Source organism: Melitaea cinxia, chromosome 7 (genome assembly GCF_905220565.1).
Source record: "Melitaea cinxia chromosome 7, ilMelCinx1.1, whole genome shotgun sequence".
NCBI lineage: Eukaryota > Metazoa > Arthropoda > Insecta > Lepidoptera > Nymphalidae > Melitaea > Melitaea cinxia.
Window position 1 is genome coordinate 1,540,426 of NC_059400.1, and position 19,427 is coordinate 1,559,852.

General features: G+C 31.7%; 1 protein-coding gene across 3 annotated transcripts in view; it reads right to left on the bottom strand.

Annotated features, from left to right (window-relative positions):
• LOC123655190 (V-type proton ATPase 116 kDa subunit a1) overlaps positions 1–19,427 on the bottom strand; it is a 48,717-nt gene that overhangs the window by 19,539 nt on the left and 9,751 nt on the right. For 2 of the 3 annotated variants that reach the window (XM_045591024.1, XM_045591025.1), the window contains exons 3-7: positions 18,903–19,031; positions 17,015–17,103; positions 16,155–16,193; positions 1,644–1,770; positions 195–371 (exon numbers count right to left, since the gene is read on the bottom strand). In XM_045591024.1, the coding sequence (XP_045446980.1) occupies positions 195–371; positions 1,644–1,770; positions 16,155–16,193; positions 17,015–17,103; positions 18,903–19,031 (561 nt within the window). Of the gene's footprint in view, positions 1–194; positions 372–1,643; positions 1,771–16,154; positions 16,194–17,014; positions 17,104–17,874; positions 17,961–18,902; positions 19,032–19,427 lie in introns of all 3 variants that reach the window. The other variant, XM_045591026.1, reaches the window with a different exon arrangement.

Sequence of the window (19,427 nt, forward strand, 5' to 3'; positions counted from 1 at the left end):
AGAGATATAAATAAACCAATACATTCTTCCTGACACTACCGATAACAATTACGATATGTTAGTTAACTTACAATCCTCTGGATAGTACAGAAATATTTTTTCAATTCAAATGTTTTTAAAATAATTCATTTTTACTCGTGTCAAAACAAATTTTAATGAATATACCATTAAACTGTTATAAAAATATTTCTTACCGTGTTCAAATCTTCAATTCTGGTCATAACACCCATGGCCATTTCACGTCTATCGGCTGGAGCTTCCGGACAAGGGTACAACGTAGCTCGGAAACCTTCGCATATCTTCTTAACTCTGGTCTTCAGCTGATCTCCTTGGAAGAATATTATGAACACCGACTTATAGACTTGGTCCGACTGAAAGAGATTCATTGGTTAAAGCTATTGGTCATTTAGTATTATTTTAAGGGCCTATTTTAGCTTCCAGTGATAAAATTAACCTTCGCATATGTTGCTGAAAGGTCCAAGTGGTAGGAGGAAATAGTCCATTATTTCATCTAAACTAATTACAACATTTGGATTCAAAGGCCGCTAATTGAAATGTCTGACAGAAAAAGCTGATTTTGATGATGACAGGGAAAAATATATATAATAAGAACAAACTTTTATCTGTTGAATACAGTTATACGTCATATAGAATTATCAGCAAACATTGAAACAGGTAACAATTGTTATTACATTTTTTATTAAATTATATACTACTATCAGTAGCAATCTTGCGAGATCACTCTGATATCTCGCTTTTGCGAAATTGAGATTTCGTTTCTTAGACATAGGATGACTTCTTTGATAGTGGAAATTTTGTTACGTTATTGGTCACTCTTCTATGAAATAATTACATTTTTAAATACTCTACAAAATATTTACAATCTTCAAAAACAACATATTAGCATCAACAAAATCTATAGCCGCAGTAATCATAAAACTTGCGTTTGACAACCGACCTTCCGAATTGATCATTTAGATTGTTCCATACAATGTACAATTCGCCTAACCCATCATTCTCCTATTGGCCCATGATTGAACACGAATGTCTAAAAAACGGATAATCGAAAAAGCAGTTCAAATCGCTTCATTAAATGTAGGTCGTAATCGAACTGCGTCAAATTTACTTGTAAGTCTCGTAACAATGTAACCTTGACTTCGTATTCAGACAATTGTTGATATTATTTACGGCAGAATTACAAACTTTTCATTTTAAGATAAAAGGTCATTGGGATATCCCTGTATTGTTGTTAACCACAAAACATTGTGTAGTACAACGGAAGGACCCCATGGCTTCTTATCTATTTCTTCCAGACATCCTAAATTTTCTTTAATGTTTTATATTGTTTCTGATATAAATATATCATTATAGGCTTTATATGAAGTCTGGTTTTATGACTTTTAGTATTGAACGATTGTTATTTGACCTTTTATTGTTATTCTTAATTCATATATAATTTTAATGATCATTGCAAGATTAAAAGGTCAAAACGTTTAGTCCTTTGGATTATGTATACAAAATAAGGAGTTCCAAAAGGACAATTTTTACGCGAGAATAAATCATAATATAGTATGGCTAACAAACTGCCCATTTGGAAATAGACATTAATTGTCAGTGACAAAAAATAAGAAAATTCTACTTACCGATGAAGGGTCTTCCAAAGGTGTGTCAATCTCAGCCTGTCGGAGGAATACGTTTCCTCTGCAAGCTCTCCATAGCATCCTCTCAAAAGCCGGGATTCGCTCACGTAGTATGACACCGGCGACGAAACTACGCGCCAAATATCATTAGAACTCAGAAATTATGAAAATAGAAAAGATCCCCAAGGTGTCCATTTCAAATGTCGATGTGGTCTAAAAATTGACTCAATAGTTTTGTACAATTGATTTTGCATTTATCTATTGTATTAATGCTGGTCTTCCAATTCGTTTTAGATGTGTTCCAAAATATATTCTAAAATGTTATAGCTTTGCAGTGACAGCTTTACCTGTCGAAAAATTATTCTACCATATTGAGTCAATTTTTAATATCACCAATCGTAGTCAAAACCGCATTTTAATTAAAAGCTTAACAAAACCATTCTTCTAAGTTTTACTTAAAAATAAGTTCTGGAATGTAAAATGAATCATTTGATTTAAATAATATTTACAATAATTCCAATTTATAAATAACGTTTACATAACATACAACTGTCGTACTTTAAATATTCCAAATTATTATTTTACTGTAATTTCGCCTGAACCAATCTCCAATTGGTATAATGCTTAATTAACTGTTATTTATAAACTGTTTTAAGGAGAAATTGATATCGTTTTGTTAAAATATATATATCGCATTTGAATTTTTTAAGCATTGTTTACAAAATGGTTTTTACATCTTGATCTCAAATATCTAATGATTGTTATAGAACTCCTAACACAGAAATGTGCATAAATGAAGGCTGGTTGTCGTTGCGGACAACAAGTTGGATCTGCATTATTGGTTGCAGAATAGCTCCGCGCTTATGACTAACGATAGTAAGACTACAATATAGGATAAGATAAATGTCTGAGGTCGTTTGGACATGGGATTAAAACTCTACGAAAAACTTTTCAAATTTTGAGGCTTATTACTATTATTAATGATATTGTTGTTATTTTTATCTTTAAAAAATCTTCTTATTATAATATAATATTAAAAAAATACAAGAAAATACAGCACACTAGAGAAGCGTGATGAGCTGTTCTGATATTTTGGGGAAATCAATGATAAAGACCATACCAATTTTTTATCTGGCTCTAACAATTTTCCTTGTTTGCTTTGTCATATCTTACATTATTTCACTGACTTTTTTATTATTATATTAACTAATGTACGTATTTTGCATTTCATTTTTATTCGTTATAAACAACAATGTACTTTTTTAAATAATTGTAATTAGTTTTTGAATAGACTGAATAGACTTTACGTTGAATAGACTGTTTAAAATTGTATGATTGATTTGATTATATAATCTTGATAAAAAAAAAAACATTAATCCCTTGAATTCTAACTTGATAAGTATATTTATACAGCAAATCATTTTACTGATAAAAACTCAATAACGACAGTGCGTGTGTGTATGACAGATTATTATAAAATAATCTTATACAGAGTTAGTTTATATAAAAAAATCAAACATGGAACAATCATAATCATACATCTTTATTAAACTGTGCAAAGATATTACAATATTATAAAGTGGACTAAACATTTTTGGGCAAAATACAAAAAAAAAATTAATGTTGGTCCGTCGAGTCAGACCTATTTAACAAATATTCCAACTAGGTAAAGCTTTGTTACAAAGTCATGGGGTAATTAATTTTTATTAACAATAAAAAACTGCACTAATTATCTTTTCGTGATTGTCGTTTTCAAATGTTATCTCAAACATAACGTACTTATATTATAGGTGCAATAATTAAAACAGGAAACTCTTTAACATAAGTACCTGTACGAGTGTTAAAGAGCGTGTTATTTTATTTATGTTTGTTGTTATTTTTTTATTTTATTTTTTGTAATTGTATTGTATTTTATCCACACATACAAACTTTTCTTCTATTACCAGCTATACTTTTATTTAAGCCAGAGATTCTCAGTTTAAATAATTTTATTTTATAAGTGTCGTGAGGAAAAAATATTATTGGTGTTATAAAAATTTAATGGCCTCGTTCAAACCCATGGCTTAGTTTCGGTGTCACTAAGAAGCGTGGCTCTCAAAATGTAGTTTATTACAACACATAGGATTTAATGCTTATCTCATATTATCTGCCGTTACAAATTGAATGCTGACCTACAAAATATTTCTATCATAGATTAATGCTAAAGCTCTAACGGTTGATAAATAAGTTCAATAAATATTTGAAAATAAACTTTTCATTCATTTTTAACCTACTTCAAAAAAGGAGTTTTCTCAATTTGACCGTATATATATATTACTAGCTGACCCCGCAAACGTTTCTTTGCCATATATGTTATTAACCCGCTTAATCCCCCCTCCCCTTATAACTTAGGGGTATGAAAAATAGATGTTGGCCGATTCTCAGACCTACCCGATATGCCCACAAAATTTTATTAAAATCGGTCGAGCCGTTTCGGAGGAGATCAATGTTTAACATAATGACACTAGAATTTTATATATTAGAAGATGTGTGTCCGCTGATAACTTAAGTCGTTTATGAACCGATTTCGCTGATTCCTATTTTATTTTATTTTGTTGGAAAATCAGGATATGATGATGGCATCCCAGAGAAATCGAGGGAAACCTTCGAAAATCGTAGTGGCGATTAGTGCGTTTGTTATTTTTTTCGTCTACTTACGTTATATTACTTGTAGATATAATTGAAGTCGTTTTTTTTTTTTGGTTGCGAGCAAACACAATTATAATTTATTGAAATATTTTAATATGTAATAATTATTGGTTTTTGTTCTTTTTTACTATCATTATAAATGGTTTGTAGTGTGATCGGTGTGATCTCATGAGTAACTATTCAGACACCTCTTTTTAACGAAAACATTAGTTTAGGACCTCCAACCACAGGTTCGTTATAAACATATGTCAAAAGCTTAATTAAATGTTTTGTATGTGTTATTAGACGATTAAACTAAAATTTTTATCATACGTATACATTATAATTAATTGGAATTGATTAAATAAAATTATCGTTAGTCTACATGGCAACATGACAATAATAATACCGCTTGTCAATACGTTAGCGTCCCAGTTACACGCCCGGTCAATAAATAGCCAGGTGTTTTCGATTAATATCAAATGTGGTAAATATTTGTTTAAGGTACCGATAAAGTTTCTTTTAATCTGACATACCAGGAAATTGTAAAATTAAGTTTTTGAAAATATATTATTACTTAACAATAAGTTCTTTTTAGTTCATAATAACATTAGCGGAGGGCCAAATAATACTGTTCTCTGTGTTCTTTATCTCGATTAAGGTAGACAGAGTTCGAGTCGGCAACGCTACGTTACGACTACGGTAGCCTACCATCAGTACCACTAAAATCGTGCTAGTAGTAAAAATGCGAGTCTGGATTTGACTGTATTTTCAGTTATTAAACTTTTATTTTTATTTTTGTTTGAATATTGAATATTACTAGCCCGCACAAAGATGGAGTCGAGACACGAGAAACTAATTTGTTGTCTATCATTTACAGAGAGATAATCAAATTACAGTTGAAAATTTTGAAGTCATCTTCATAAAGATTACAAATAGAGGGTAATTTTCCAACCAAACAAAAGACTTAATTAAAGCTGTCATTTAATGATACATTTAAAGTCATTTTACGTATATTTTTTATATTTGTCGATGTCTTTGTGTTGAGTCTCAATCGTATACAATTTGAAGAGTGCTACGTCCATTGTCTGAAAATAAACGACCAAACATGATACAAGGTCTTGTATTGTTCTTCGTTGTTGTCATTTTTCTTTTAGTATCTCATAAAATATACAACCTATTTGGAGTTTTTTTTTTTAAATAGTGTCACGCAGTACCTATTTCTTCTATGTGATAAATAATTTAGTTCACAAATTTTATATTTTAAACATGATTTTTGTCCTTATAAATATAAATAATTCTTCTAATATTCTGTCTACCGGTTTACATGTTTAAAAATTTCCATTAACTTTAATAAACACGATTTGACATGTATTTTTTGTATAGGTATATTGATAAGATACTTTTTATATCATCTATAATTATGTTTAACCATATATTTTTTGGGGCTTTGAACAAACAAAATCTGATATGGTATTTTAAACACGTTTTTCGGTGAAAGCAATAACCGAGGACAGGAAAATGTATTTTGTGATATAAATTGCAAATAGCTTGCGAAAGCATTTGCTTTCATTTATTCATTTCATCATGTGAATGTATAAGTAACGTTCGTTCTGATCGTGATTTGTTTACGAAGTGTCTGAATTAACCTCTTCACATTTCATGTTTCCCTGGTACTTTTGTTTCTGTTTTTAGTTTTAAACAATTTTATGTTCTTGAACATTATCAATATCTTTGAAACCAGAACTTCACCAGTAACAGTGTTGTATACTTTAAATACTAAAATAATTAATTCAACGCATTGTTAGTCTTCAAATAGTCCTAATATTGGCAATCTGGCGAGCTAAATAAACCATTAGATAGGGCCTTATCACTAAAACAACGATTCTTATAGACAGATACAGAATATTTTTTATCACACGGCAATCAGTTCCGCATGCATTATTGAAATATTTGACGTCATATTGAAGCTTTTACTCTGCACGTCATTAAAAACAGCACCTACACCCAATTCATCTTTGGAACCGTCAGTTAATCTAATATATAAAATTCTCGTGTCACAGTTTTGATTGCCATACTCCTGCAAAACGGCTTGACCGATTTTGATGAAATTTTTTGTGCTTATCCGGTATCTATGAGAATCGGCCAACATCTATTTTTCATCCCCCTAAGTAATAGGGAGGGGGGGGGGGAATTAAGGGGGTTAATAACATATATGGCAAAATAACGTTTGCGGGGTCAGCTAGTCTAATATATAAAATTCTCGTGTCGCGGTGTTTGTAGTTAAACTTTTCCGAAACGGCTTGACCGATTCTCATGAAATTTTGTGTGCATATTGGGTAGGTCTGAGAATCGGACAACATCTATTTTTCATTCTCCTAAATGTTAAGGGTAGTCCACACCCAATTTTTTTTTAATTGTTAGATAAATTATTTATTCTTTATTTTATTATGATTTGGCGTTGAAAAATACATACAACCCTAAATTTTCACCCTTCTTCCACCAACCCCAATTTTTCGCAAGACAACGTTTGCCGAGTCAGCTAGTTTTTTATATAAATATTACTACAGCGAAATTATTACACAAACTACATAATTCACTTTTACTAGGTATAATTCATCATCATCATCATTACAGCCTATACAGTCCACTGCTGGACATAGGCCTCCACAAGTTTACGCCAAAAATAACATGAACTCATGTGTTTTGCCCATAGTCACCACGCTGGGCAGGCGGGTTGGTGACCGCAGTACTGGCTTTGTCGCACCGAAGACGCTGCTGCCCGTCTTCGGCCTGTGTATTTTAAAGCCAGCAGTTGGATGGTTAACCCGCCATCGGTCGGCTTCTTAAGTTCCAAGGTGGTTGTGGAACCTTGTTATCCCTTAGTCGCCTCTTACGACACCCACAGGAAGAAAGGGGGTGGCTAAATTCTTTAGTGCCGTAGCCACACAGCACATAGGTATAATTACTTTTAGTTATAACGAGATAATCAATACTTTGTTAAATTGATATAAACAACCCAAGCCCGAATCGAAAACATTTCTAATTTATTCTATGTATTTCTAAGTTATAAAAACTTGTTTATATAAAAAAAAAAATAGTTAACACGAAATTTAATCGACAGTTTTCGGAATTTATCGGGGAACTACCAAACATAATAAACATATTACGTTCGTCTGGTTTATTTCTGACTTCCTCTAACAGACAGATGTAGTTAATTACATATTGAACCTAAACCATCGGTCATAGGGGGTACATTACATCGTCAAACGAACAAATTAGGGTGATAACAAATTTTCATACTTCAGACGGTAGGTGTAAGTGCAATTTCGTATGGTTCGTGTATAGGGACGTTTCACCTTGGCTCGGTACCAAGTCTGTCTGTATACGTAACGTTTTTAGGGTCTTTTCTCATTTTGGACAATTGTGCCGATGTAATATTACGAACAATACTGGATGTAAAGCTACAACACTGACCAAAAACGGAAATGTTAAGTATGCATGTATTGTATAATCATTTCATGTAACATGTCATTATATACAAATATATTTTAAAGCTATACATTAAAAAAAAAATGGTTCTGTATAGTCTTACGAAGCATTTTTTAAATAAATATAAAATATGTTTATATACGTATATTATGAAATTTGTACTATTAATTTTACGAGTAAATAACGGCTCAATTCACACATTAATAAACACACCTCCGGTATATATACATAAAATATTTCCGAATATGTGTAAAACCATTTTTGTAAACAAACTTTCCGTATTGTTGTTGTTTTAAAATTTATCCCCAATAGGAAAAATCAAAGGACTATAATCCATACAGCCTTTCCGTATTGATTACGAGCGACACTTACCTTTTTAAACCTTTTTTTTTAATATGAATCAAATTCTCCTTTTTTAAATATAGCACAATGAATATGTGGATAAACCTAAACCATTCATTCAGAGCGTTATATTAAAATAATTAGTAACTTCAAACGACTAATTCCATTAAAACTTTACTATGAAAAATAATAATATCTATAACAATGATAGAGAACGATTATGTTATAGAGTCGATAATGTTTATATATTTACAACAATACATACATATGTTACCTATTACCTATATATTCTCAGAAGGATTAATAATTACATAACACACATGAATACATACATATAAACATTATTTACGTAAACGAAAGATAATATAAGAATACTCCTATTTTTTTTTATAAAGCAATTATTATATAAAATAACGATGACGTCAAATAAACATTTAATCATTTAGAAATAGTCACTATATGTACTAATAACGGTATTGCTTTCGGGTCAATTATATATTTTTTTCTAGAATTACACCTACTATTCATTTTAATTATTTTAGCGAAATAAAAAATACAAGTCTCTTATTTAGGCTCTCTCTTCGTCTGTAGCAACTAGCAATAATGGCGTCACTTGTGACGTCACAATTTCAGTAGTAGCGTGGGTTATTCCTATTTACTCGGATACAAATAATTAGCACCCATATAATATTGGACTTTCTTGTTCTATGCGTTGTATAAATAGTTTAATGAAAGATAATAATTTACTTCATTCAAATACGCTTCAGTCTGTAATATCCCACAACTGGGCATCGGCCTCGTTCCCCATGTAAGAGACGTATCAGAGCTTAATCTACCACGCTGCTCCAATGCGTGTTGGTGGATATATTCCCTACTATGAGTAACGATCGCTATCGGGTATGTTAACAACCGGGACTGACGTCTTAACGTTCTCTCCGAAGCACGGTGGGGAGACCCACAAGGACTGCACAATTCAAATACCTACCTTGTAAAATTATTTTATCGTATATTTATATCATACAGTTATATAAGCTACTAACGATTCGAAATGTAGATTTTAAATTTACTATGTTAAAAGTAAAATTGTCAATGGACCGTTTAATACTTTTTACCAATTTTATTTGTTTGGTAATAATGAAAATACACAAAATGTCCATTATCAAAGCTAGCTTTACTAAGCCCAGACGATTTGAACTAGACTTCGTCATTTGACGGAAATATAGTTCGCCAATCCTTCAAGCTCTGTATACTGCATAACTTATATATCTTTTCCAAGATCGTGGACCAAAAGATCTTGAAATGTACATTCCCAATCCAGTGTGAAAGAGCGCGGCTTTACTTTACTTACTATTTATTTTATATTATATGGAACACTCAAATGACTTTCGTAATCTTTTGTAGTATACGATTCTCTAACAGAACCGCGTTACAAATTTACTGTCGATAAGAAAAGTTGCACAATGTGAAGTTTGTGAGAAAACGCTAAGATTACGTAAACGTAAATAAGGTTGACGCAGACGGTATCGCTTGCGATAATCAGTTCTGACTTTAATTACAACCCGTGATTGATACACTTTAATTTGTCATGTGTATGAATTCCTTATTTATTTTAACTAAGAAATGAATTAGAATTGTTATTTTTTTATATCAGAAGTCAAATATAGTATGAGTGTGACGGATATGTTTTTCAATTACATATTATATTTATATTTATTACATTAATATTTCTATAAAAAAAAAATTCAAGACGAAATTTTAGTTTTCTTTTTTCAAAATTGTTCCAACACAATTGTTTAACGTAATTCTTATCTTTCGATGTTTTAAATAAAGAACCCATAGAAGTGTGTAAAAGAAACAAATTCAGAATTCGTTTTAATCAATGACTTGTTTAAAATGGTAAAAAAATCATTTAAAAATTAATATAGAGCTTAGACGACTCACAATCACTACACTTAGGTTCAAAATACGATTGATTATTTTTATTTTATAATTACGTAATCGCCAAAAAATAGAAAAATTTTAAGTACCTAATGTAATTTAAGATTACAAAATATTTAAATGTTTCAATTATTCCACTCTTATCAAATGTTTGTCTATACTAAAGCCATTCCGGTAGACGCTCGTCATAATTACAGTTTTAAAAATAAATACATACATCATACGTACACAGACGAAGCAATTGTCAATGCAATTATTTTTAAACTTTTCTTACGTTCAGACTTGTATCCAAGGGTAACGCATTCAGTGCAATTCATTCATACGCTTTGTTGAGTATTTTAATATTTATTAAAAAACGCAAATTTTTTACTGCCATCTATTGTGACTAAGGGCCAACATAAATTACGTCACACGTCAAGGGGGTCGTCGAGATGTGGACTTTGTGACTACAGGTGGGAAGGGATCCAAAATTTTGTGACATCACATTTCAAAATATATCTAATTGCTAATTTCATGGGAATAATAATAATGTCCAACCTGATTAATAAATAAGAATTTATAGGTATAAAATTGATAAATGTTGACGTCACACTGGGTAGGGAGTCTCATAAATGTAACTGAGGTAGCGCACAGCAGGAAATATCGTGCTCAAAATCCGAACCTTACAGATCACAGCTAAATAATGCTGCTTTTAAGCAGTGTTGTGTTACTGTGGTAAGATGACCAGAACTCCTGGGGGAACTGGGGGTAGGGTCAGCAACGCGTTTGCGATGCTTCTGGCGTTGCAAGCGTCTATAAGCTAGAATAATTACTTACCATTAGGTGAGCAGTACACTTGTTTACCGACCTAGTTGTATATTTAAAAAGACTTAAATAATGGATATCCCCCTATATCGATTTTCTTATATTTCTTTTCCGCAAAAAGAAAGAACTATCCAATTGAATGTAATCGTTCGGAAATTATAACGCGCACATACATTTGAGTTTTTTTTTTATTTATTTATACAGATAGAAGATAAATAAGACCAGATATTTAAATATAGAAGCCTATGAAACTATTAAAAACTAATTATATATGTTTACTATGTTTACTATGTTTTTTTTTATCGTGATTCTTACGGACCAGATTTAAATGATTCACAGTCGGTTTCAAATTATCTATTTCTAGTTTTGCTTACTATACATTTAACATAATTATTTTTAAATTCATGTAAAAATGTCCAGGCGTTAACGTACATGACTAAATCAATATTTACGTCTCACACATCACTAATACGTAATTCACGTGTAAGGTAAACGTCCGATGTAACGGACACCATCTGTAAACAATCTTTGTTGTATTAAACATTTCATTTGATAGCTTTGGTACGTTTCCTGTTAACGAGTGCTTTGTTAAAAGTTTAACAAAATTATTATTATTATTATATAGTAACTATTTGATCTAATAATTTAATCGTACTCTATCGTGTTTGAATAACGCATTATATATTTAAATAGTTTATAAGCATCGCACTTAATTTAAAAATAGAAGTATTTTATCAATGGAACATTTCTTTCTGTTCGTCATTATTTGTTTTGGTTGTTACCAAATCGATTTTTTTCACTTGACGTATATCGTATTCAGTACTAAGAATAGCTTGTATGAGTAAATAAATTTTATTTAAGGGAATCTCCGATTTTATGATAGAGTTTATACTATAATAAAAATATTAGAATATAACGTATTAAAAAAAAATACTTATAGGAACCTCTTTTTTTCTAGTATTTATAATTTAAATTACTGTAGAGCAGTCCACTGCTGGACATAAGCCTCCACAAATTCGCGCCAAAAATGGTGTGAACTCGTGTGTTTTGCCCATAGTCACCACGTTGGGCAGTGGGCAGGGTTTGTGACCGCAGGCATTACTTCAAGTTCAATGTTATTGTCAAATACACTTCTGTTCTGATTAAATCAAACATTCCAAATAGTGATTCAAATGGTCTTTTGGATGGACTAATCTAGAACATATCTCTAGGGTTGCCAACTTTTTTTGACAAAAAAAACGTATAAAATGGTTTGGATAGGAAAAAATAAAGTATTTGGAAGGAAAAAAAAAGTATTTTTCAAATTTTATGTTTTTATTGCTTTATAAACGTATTTTTGTGTGCCTTTAGCACATGCTAACAATTTTTTGTTGTGTTTAAATGTTTCAAACTCGTTAAACAATGAATATTTAAATTTATATAAATAAAAATTCGTTTCTAATTGAATTTATTGACGCTATATTTCTCTCTTCTCGTTACTTTAGATTCATTACTAAAAAAACCCTTTCAGTGAAAGCTTAAGTAGTGGGAACAGAGAGTAAGTAAGAATTTTTTTTTTCATATTTGGTAAGCTATCAGGTGCATTTTTAAGTATATATTGCCATTTTTCAACTGTACTTTTCTCTGGAAATTCTTTATCATTATTAATGATTTTTTTTTTTTGGACTCTTTAAGTCTTATAAATTCGGAATATATATCCTACATCTTAATATTTAATCTGTCTTGCAATTTAATTTTTATAATTATCATTTCAAAATGTTCAAATTTAACCGCATTTTTTAAGGACACGTTAGGAAGTATTGAAAGTCAGTTATCTTCGCTAAGGTCAAACCATTTTTCCAACCATTAATTCCTTAACTACATATAAACAAAGCCAACGGTCAATTTTTCTACAATATCGTTGATAGTGAGTAGTGACCGGAGCAGTGACATCTGTGACAAATGTCAGATTGTCACATTCAAAACACCACATCTGACATCTAACATTTCGTTCAGTAATTTTAAATCCTTTCCATCATCCGTTTTACATTATGTGTACCGTTAAATAGTTAAGTACCCATAATGAGTATTTGTTTCACGCATCACAGTAAAGATTGAAAATAAAGTATTTTCATATACTTTATTTGCTTGTAAAAGTATAAAGTATATTTACCAAAAATAAAGTAGAATACTTTATTATAAAGTATGGTTGGCAACCCTACATATCTCAAAGTGTCATTAACCTTGTTTAAGAAACGAGTTTAGGTTGAGATTTGTGAATTTGACACTATTTGAAATGTCTTTAAATTTTAATTAAGGTGGGATTCTCAAGTGCAACAGACAATCTACATTGTATCATCTCCATCCTACGTGACAATTCATTTATTTGTGTAAGAATTAGTTTTGTAAAAAGTTCGGGAAAACATCAAACACACTTAGGTAAGCTCGATTCCTACATTCAAGAAACGATTCGTTTTGATCCCGAATAAGGCTTATGTAATTAAAAACGAATTGACGTAGTTTAGAAATTTTTGGTTTCATATCTTCTCTATTCATGACATTATTAAAATTATGTATCCATATTTACATAATCGAAAGCCACACTTTCTTTAATGTCTTCATTTCTAAATGAGAATCAACATTTGAACGTAATTTCGATAGCCCTCTATCCATCTAATCTATCTAGATCAAATCCTTGATAAACAATACCAAAGCACGAGTCAATATTATCGTTAGAAAGACGATTTAACTCTTACAATCTCGATTGATTTCCGATATCTTTCTCAATTGGTTTTATTTACATCACAAGCGTGTCATCTCTAATACAACAAGCATCGTGATAACTTATCATACAAATATTATTTCATTATTTATGAAAAAAAAAACAAAAAATCAAAATCATAAAAAAGCAAGTGTCCTTCAGACCATATGACTGAAGTTTATAGTTTTAACTTACGAAACGTAACTCTCAATCTCTCTTTCTATCTTCACTAACTTGTATATCTCCCTCAACTTCCGTTCACCTCGCTCGATCACACTTTTTGTAACGCTCTCGTGAAACATTCACCAGCTTACAGCATCAAGCGTATGTAAAGACGTTTTAATTCAAAAAGTCGTAATAATATAAATGTAAAATTTCAATGGATGTGTTTGTTACAAAATCACTCAAGAACGGCTTAATAAAACCTGAAATGATTTTAGCATTCATATAGCTGGATAAGCAGAATAACACATAATTGTTTATTGTATTATAGAAGTTCTCAAAGGATAGTAAATTATGTAATAAGAGCAAAACCGCCAGCAACTCTTCTATTAAAATTAATACTGATATGTTCAAAATAATAATTTTAATATATAATAATATGATTTTGTTAAAATTTTAAATAATAACAAAACTGTACAAGGCTTTTGTATCCTAACCACAGTAGGTATAACAAACAGGTACTTACTTAACTCCATTTTATTAAATTTTAACTACACTAACTATAATCAACCTCCCTGCTAAATTTCATCGTTGTCCACCCTGGATGGATGGACCATCCAGCGGTTTTTGAGTTCTCGTGATCAGTGAGTCAGTGACCTTTCTCTTTTATATATATAGATTACGATGCATTATTTGGACTCTTACTTCAAAAACATAGGACTTTCATACAAACTTCCAACCCCCGTTTTATCCCCATAGGGGGAGAGTATCGTAAAATCCGTTCTTAGCGGATGTCTACGCCCTATAAGGAATCTACCTGTCAAATTTCAAGTTTATAGCTGTTATAGTTTCGGAGATTTCGTGATGAGTGAATCAACCTACCATCCCCCGTTTTAACTCCAAAAGGGAGTTAATTTCTAAAGATACATTATTTGGACACCTTTTCACCATCTATACGAGCATACATTTTAAATTTCAAGTCTCTTACTTCAAAAACATAGGAATACAAACTTCCAACCCCCGTTTTACGCCCTTAAGGCGTCGAGTTTCGTAAAATCCGTTCTTAGCGGATCTCTACGTCCTATAAAGAGCCTACCTGTCAAATTTCAAGTTTGTAGGTGTTATAGTTTCGGAGATTTCGTGGAGTGACCTTTCGCTTTTATATATATAGATTAGTGTACCTATTGTTACTCATACGTATTATTTATTTATTCCGTAAAATAATTCGAACTTTAACCTAAAACAATTGCAACACCTACATTATTAAGACATATAACAAATTTTATATTGTTGAAATAATTTTACTAGACAAGCAAAGTTAAATAAAAATTAACGGATCACCCGCCCTACATGACAAACGAGGCACGACAATATGTGATCTCATAATGCATCGTTTACTAGACTATCCTAGAGCCATTGTGATACTAACGACCGATGTTGGATACGTTTACCAACTAACAACACAGACTGATACTTGTACGTAAAATACAACAGAGTGCCCATTAATACAACACAGTGTCACACCGTATTCGATAACGTGAACGCAGAACGAAATAATCTATTAAAGACATCGATCGCATTGAAGGTTAAAATTTTAACGGTAATTATTTTTTATAATATTGGAATTCGCTTTGTACGATAAACTTAATATAATATTTTATGTAAGTATTATTTTGGTATTAAATGTAGCTCTGAATGAAAAGTTTAAGTCGCCTGAAAACAAGAGTAAAAAAAAAGAACAAAAAAAATTAATATCTAATACACTCGTACCAAGACGCTGTTAGAATAATCGAAAGAATAGTATCCTTTACGTTTCGTTGTCACAAAGTTTTCTGCACTTAACGAAACATAGAACAAACTGGACAAGGCTATCTAGTCATATAAATAAGGGTCAAATTGAAATTAATAAATACTACGACCTGTTTACAAATTATCAATTACATTGAACGGTTTATTCTATTAGAAACATGTGACAAAGAAACAGAATAAAATTTAGCATTTACAAAATTCGCACCTATATCCGTTATCTATTCTTGAAGTCCAAATTAATATTTACAGGTACACGTGACAGTGACGTTCAGTGATACTATAGCGAAAGGCGAAGTGTTAGTAAGCGTATAAATACAAATATTTCTAAAACAGCTGAATACACAATACAACCATCGAAACTGAAATGAATAACTTCTGATAAAGCAAACGTATTCGAACATATATGGCAAATGTTTGACACTTATTTGTGTATGGAACTTGTTGAATTCATCTTCAATTCCGAAGGTTGAATAAAATTCACCGCCAATAAAATTACAGCCTTCCACCAATAACAATCTTCACCAAATTTCCAACTACTAATAAATTACAATTCTACTAACCAAGGCAGGAATTCCAAGGACTCTTGTTTATCCCGAAAACTAAGGAGTAAATCAAGGAAACATTTTAGCAATCAATATATTTAAAACACAATCATTAAAAAAATAACTGTGAAATCGTATCGCGGTTGCAATGGCAATTTTATTAGTTCAACTAGTGGTTCTGTTTATTTGTCAATTCTGAATTCAGCATGCAGGACATTGTGGCTTCGTTCCTACGATTAAGAGGGACTTCTAAGTTTTCAAATCAGCAACAATTTTTACCTGTTGATCTTTGCGTTTTGCGCGAGTTATGGTAAATATTTATTTTGGAGGGAACAATTTACCGTCAAATAATAAAACTGTCAAGCTAGTATCAACAGTTAGATAGATCGCTGTAGGTTTAAGTGTGAAAATAGTACTCTCGTACGTACCCAGGAGTGTCGCTGGAGCGATTTTAAAATATTACAAAGTATATAAATTTGGTACAAATTATATGATGTCAACAAAATAATTTACAGAAGTTTAGAACTATATTTTTAACATATTCGGATATATTTAAATAAACATTTATCTCAAGACAAGAAACCGAATCCTGAAAAGGGTACTATTAGATTTTATGTAGTTTTCAAACTTTATGTTAGTTAAATTTATGAATTTAGATATACTATTCAAATCATCATCCAAATTTGCGACGCCCGTTTACGTAGCTGCAAACAAGATAAATACAGCCGAAAAGCAGCGGTTATTCCATCGTATCCATATCATTAAATCATGCACCACATCCTGAAATGCATTCCAGATATCAAAACATCTCCGGGTAACTGCCGGTCAGCCGTAATTCCCATAGTATCAACTAGTTTCGTATGTACACTCATACATACCCTAATTGAACCTGTCCCATATGTTTGTTCGGGTCGTCTGATATCAGGGCGCGCGTCATCGATTCAGTGGTATTGGCACCACCCTCGTGCTAGCGGACAAACAAACATGTAGACAAGACATTGCCCAAATAACGTCACAAGCCGAAAGCTAAACCCACACATGTATACTCATGAATTCTTTATTGCCTGTTGTAGTAAAAAAATAGCGCCAATGCGTCTTCAAATGTTCGATTGCAATTACCGCTATGAATTAAAAAAAAAGCTTTTGCATTGTTAGTTTCAACATCTACCTACATTCGATTGCGTTTAATAAATGTAATTTCAGTGTTCTCGAAAATAAAAGTGAATTATAGCTACGGATATGATTAAACTGGCATGCAAACATTATAACAAATACACAAAGCATGACGGTATGAACAAAACATGATCGTACACTTTCATTCGAACCAAAAAATTTTCGCTACGCGGATGGACTTCAAAAATAAATTGTCTTCGAAAAAACTTTTGTTAGTTAAAACTCACTCAGGCAGCAGTTGATTAGCACTCGACAGGGGACTCGTCTAAACCTATAAGCATCGTATTAGAAATTGAGAATTGTAAGGTGACGTCGGTGCTACACTAAGCTATCATTCCATCACACAAGAAGTAAAAGAGGTGTTAATTTGATAATATACTATAAACCGGCTGTCTCCAATGCTTGCCTGAGTGGTGAGCGGTAGACTCCCGTATCAGCGTCACAGTACAAGCGCTGGAAAAATAATACCGTTCCATAACTTGCTCTGACTCCATTACGTCGCCCCTATTACTAAAAACGCAGGAGTCAGAGCACGTCCGAGAACATTTAAAGTTTATCTGCATACCCCAATTTGAGCGCTTGCCCTCCCGCCATGAGTCCCTCTTCCCCAAGTAGCGTCACTTGTTCTTCCTCTCGCGAAGGGTCCGCCATCTTGTGCACACAAGCGCCGAAATGGCGCCAAGGTCAGTTACGCGTTCAATGTTAATGTCACATTCTCGGAGAGTTTAGCATTACCGACGCTAATGCGTTTTGATAGCATTTTATATTATTTACATTACCATTGCATTTATTTTCAATGACCAGTCAAATAACAATTGCAGCGTTCATTTGCATGTAATAATATAAAGTAATGTGACAGTGACCATGAACTTAGTGATTGTCAATTTTATAGGAATCCTAACAGTATAATCAAAATATCTTGAATGTTTGTTTCAATGTCACACTTATTTAAGAGATTTCATGAAGAAGACCCACGACCTCGTTGTAAAAGAGAAAGTGTTAACAAATTGTACAGAGGCAGTGCTGAGGTTTTAGTAAACGAAGAGATATTTAGTAAAAAAAATCATTTGTTTTGACGCATAACGCCGGTTCGCCGAACAAGGAACTAGTGTTTAATGAAACATCGATTCCAAATCATAAAGAAAATTAAATCAAGGTAAATGAAAAATAAAAACATCAAATGCGCAAAAACATGGTTCAAAAATCAATCGACTTGGAGCTAGTTTTTTTCTACAACAGCAGCGTTACCTGGGATAACTATGCTTAGGATAAAATGGTTTTGATTATTTACTGGCATTGGGTACTAAGTTTTATGAGATGTAATTGGATTCTAATTTTATGGTCGACTGGTTATGCTGAAAAATGTTGTTAATCGTAATTATTTTAACGTTGCCTCATGAGGGTATTGTCAGCACGATTTATCTTATCTCACGATTAATTTATAAGTCTAAACTACGAGGTGGCTTACGTAAACATCAAATATCATATAGATTAACATTTAAACGTTGTTATATCGATAAATGTTGAGCTAAATCATGTGACTTAAAATTTTTATTCAATTACAAATTTCAGGTGCGTTGATTTAGGACTTACCTCATCGAAAAATACTTGCGTTTTTCTTAAAATATGTTTGAGTTCGGTCAGCTCGAGGTAATTCCTCTTAAGCGCTTCTGCGTTCTGGTTCACTTCGCGAAGTTCATTTTCGAGTTTTTCAAAAGTCGCCTGTAGATATAAACTTAATGAAATAACGCCAAATAACATGTTTGTTTACAGTTTTATAGTTCGTTGGTGCTATGAGTTATATGAAAATGGATATTTCGACTTTTTTTTAATAACATAACAATTTTAACGGATTATGAATTCACCAAGATATCTAAAGTGGCTGATCCCAGTATTATTCGTTAAATAATACGGTAGCTGAAGATATCTTAGGTGCACATGCATTACTGTTATTAAATTTCGTCATGTCTTTATGTAGGAGACTATTTCTCGAAATGTTTTCTTACTAAAACATGTATTTCTATTGGTTTGAAGACGATATCTAAAATCACAGACGTACCTCTTCAACAGAAGCGGCTTCTTGTAAAGTTTATAATTAAAACGTAATAAATTATAATA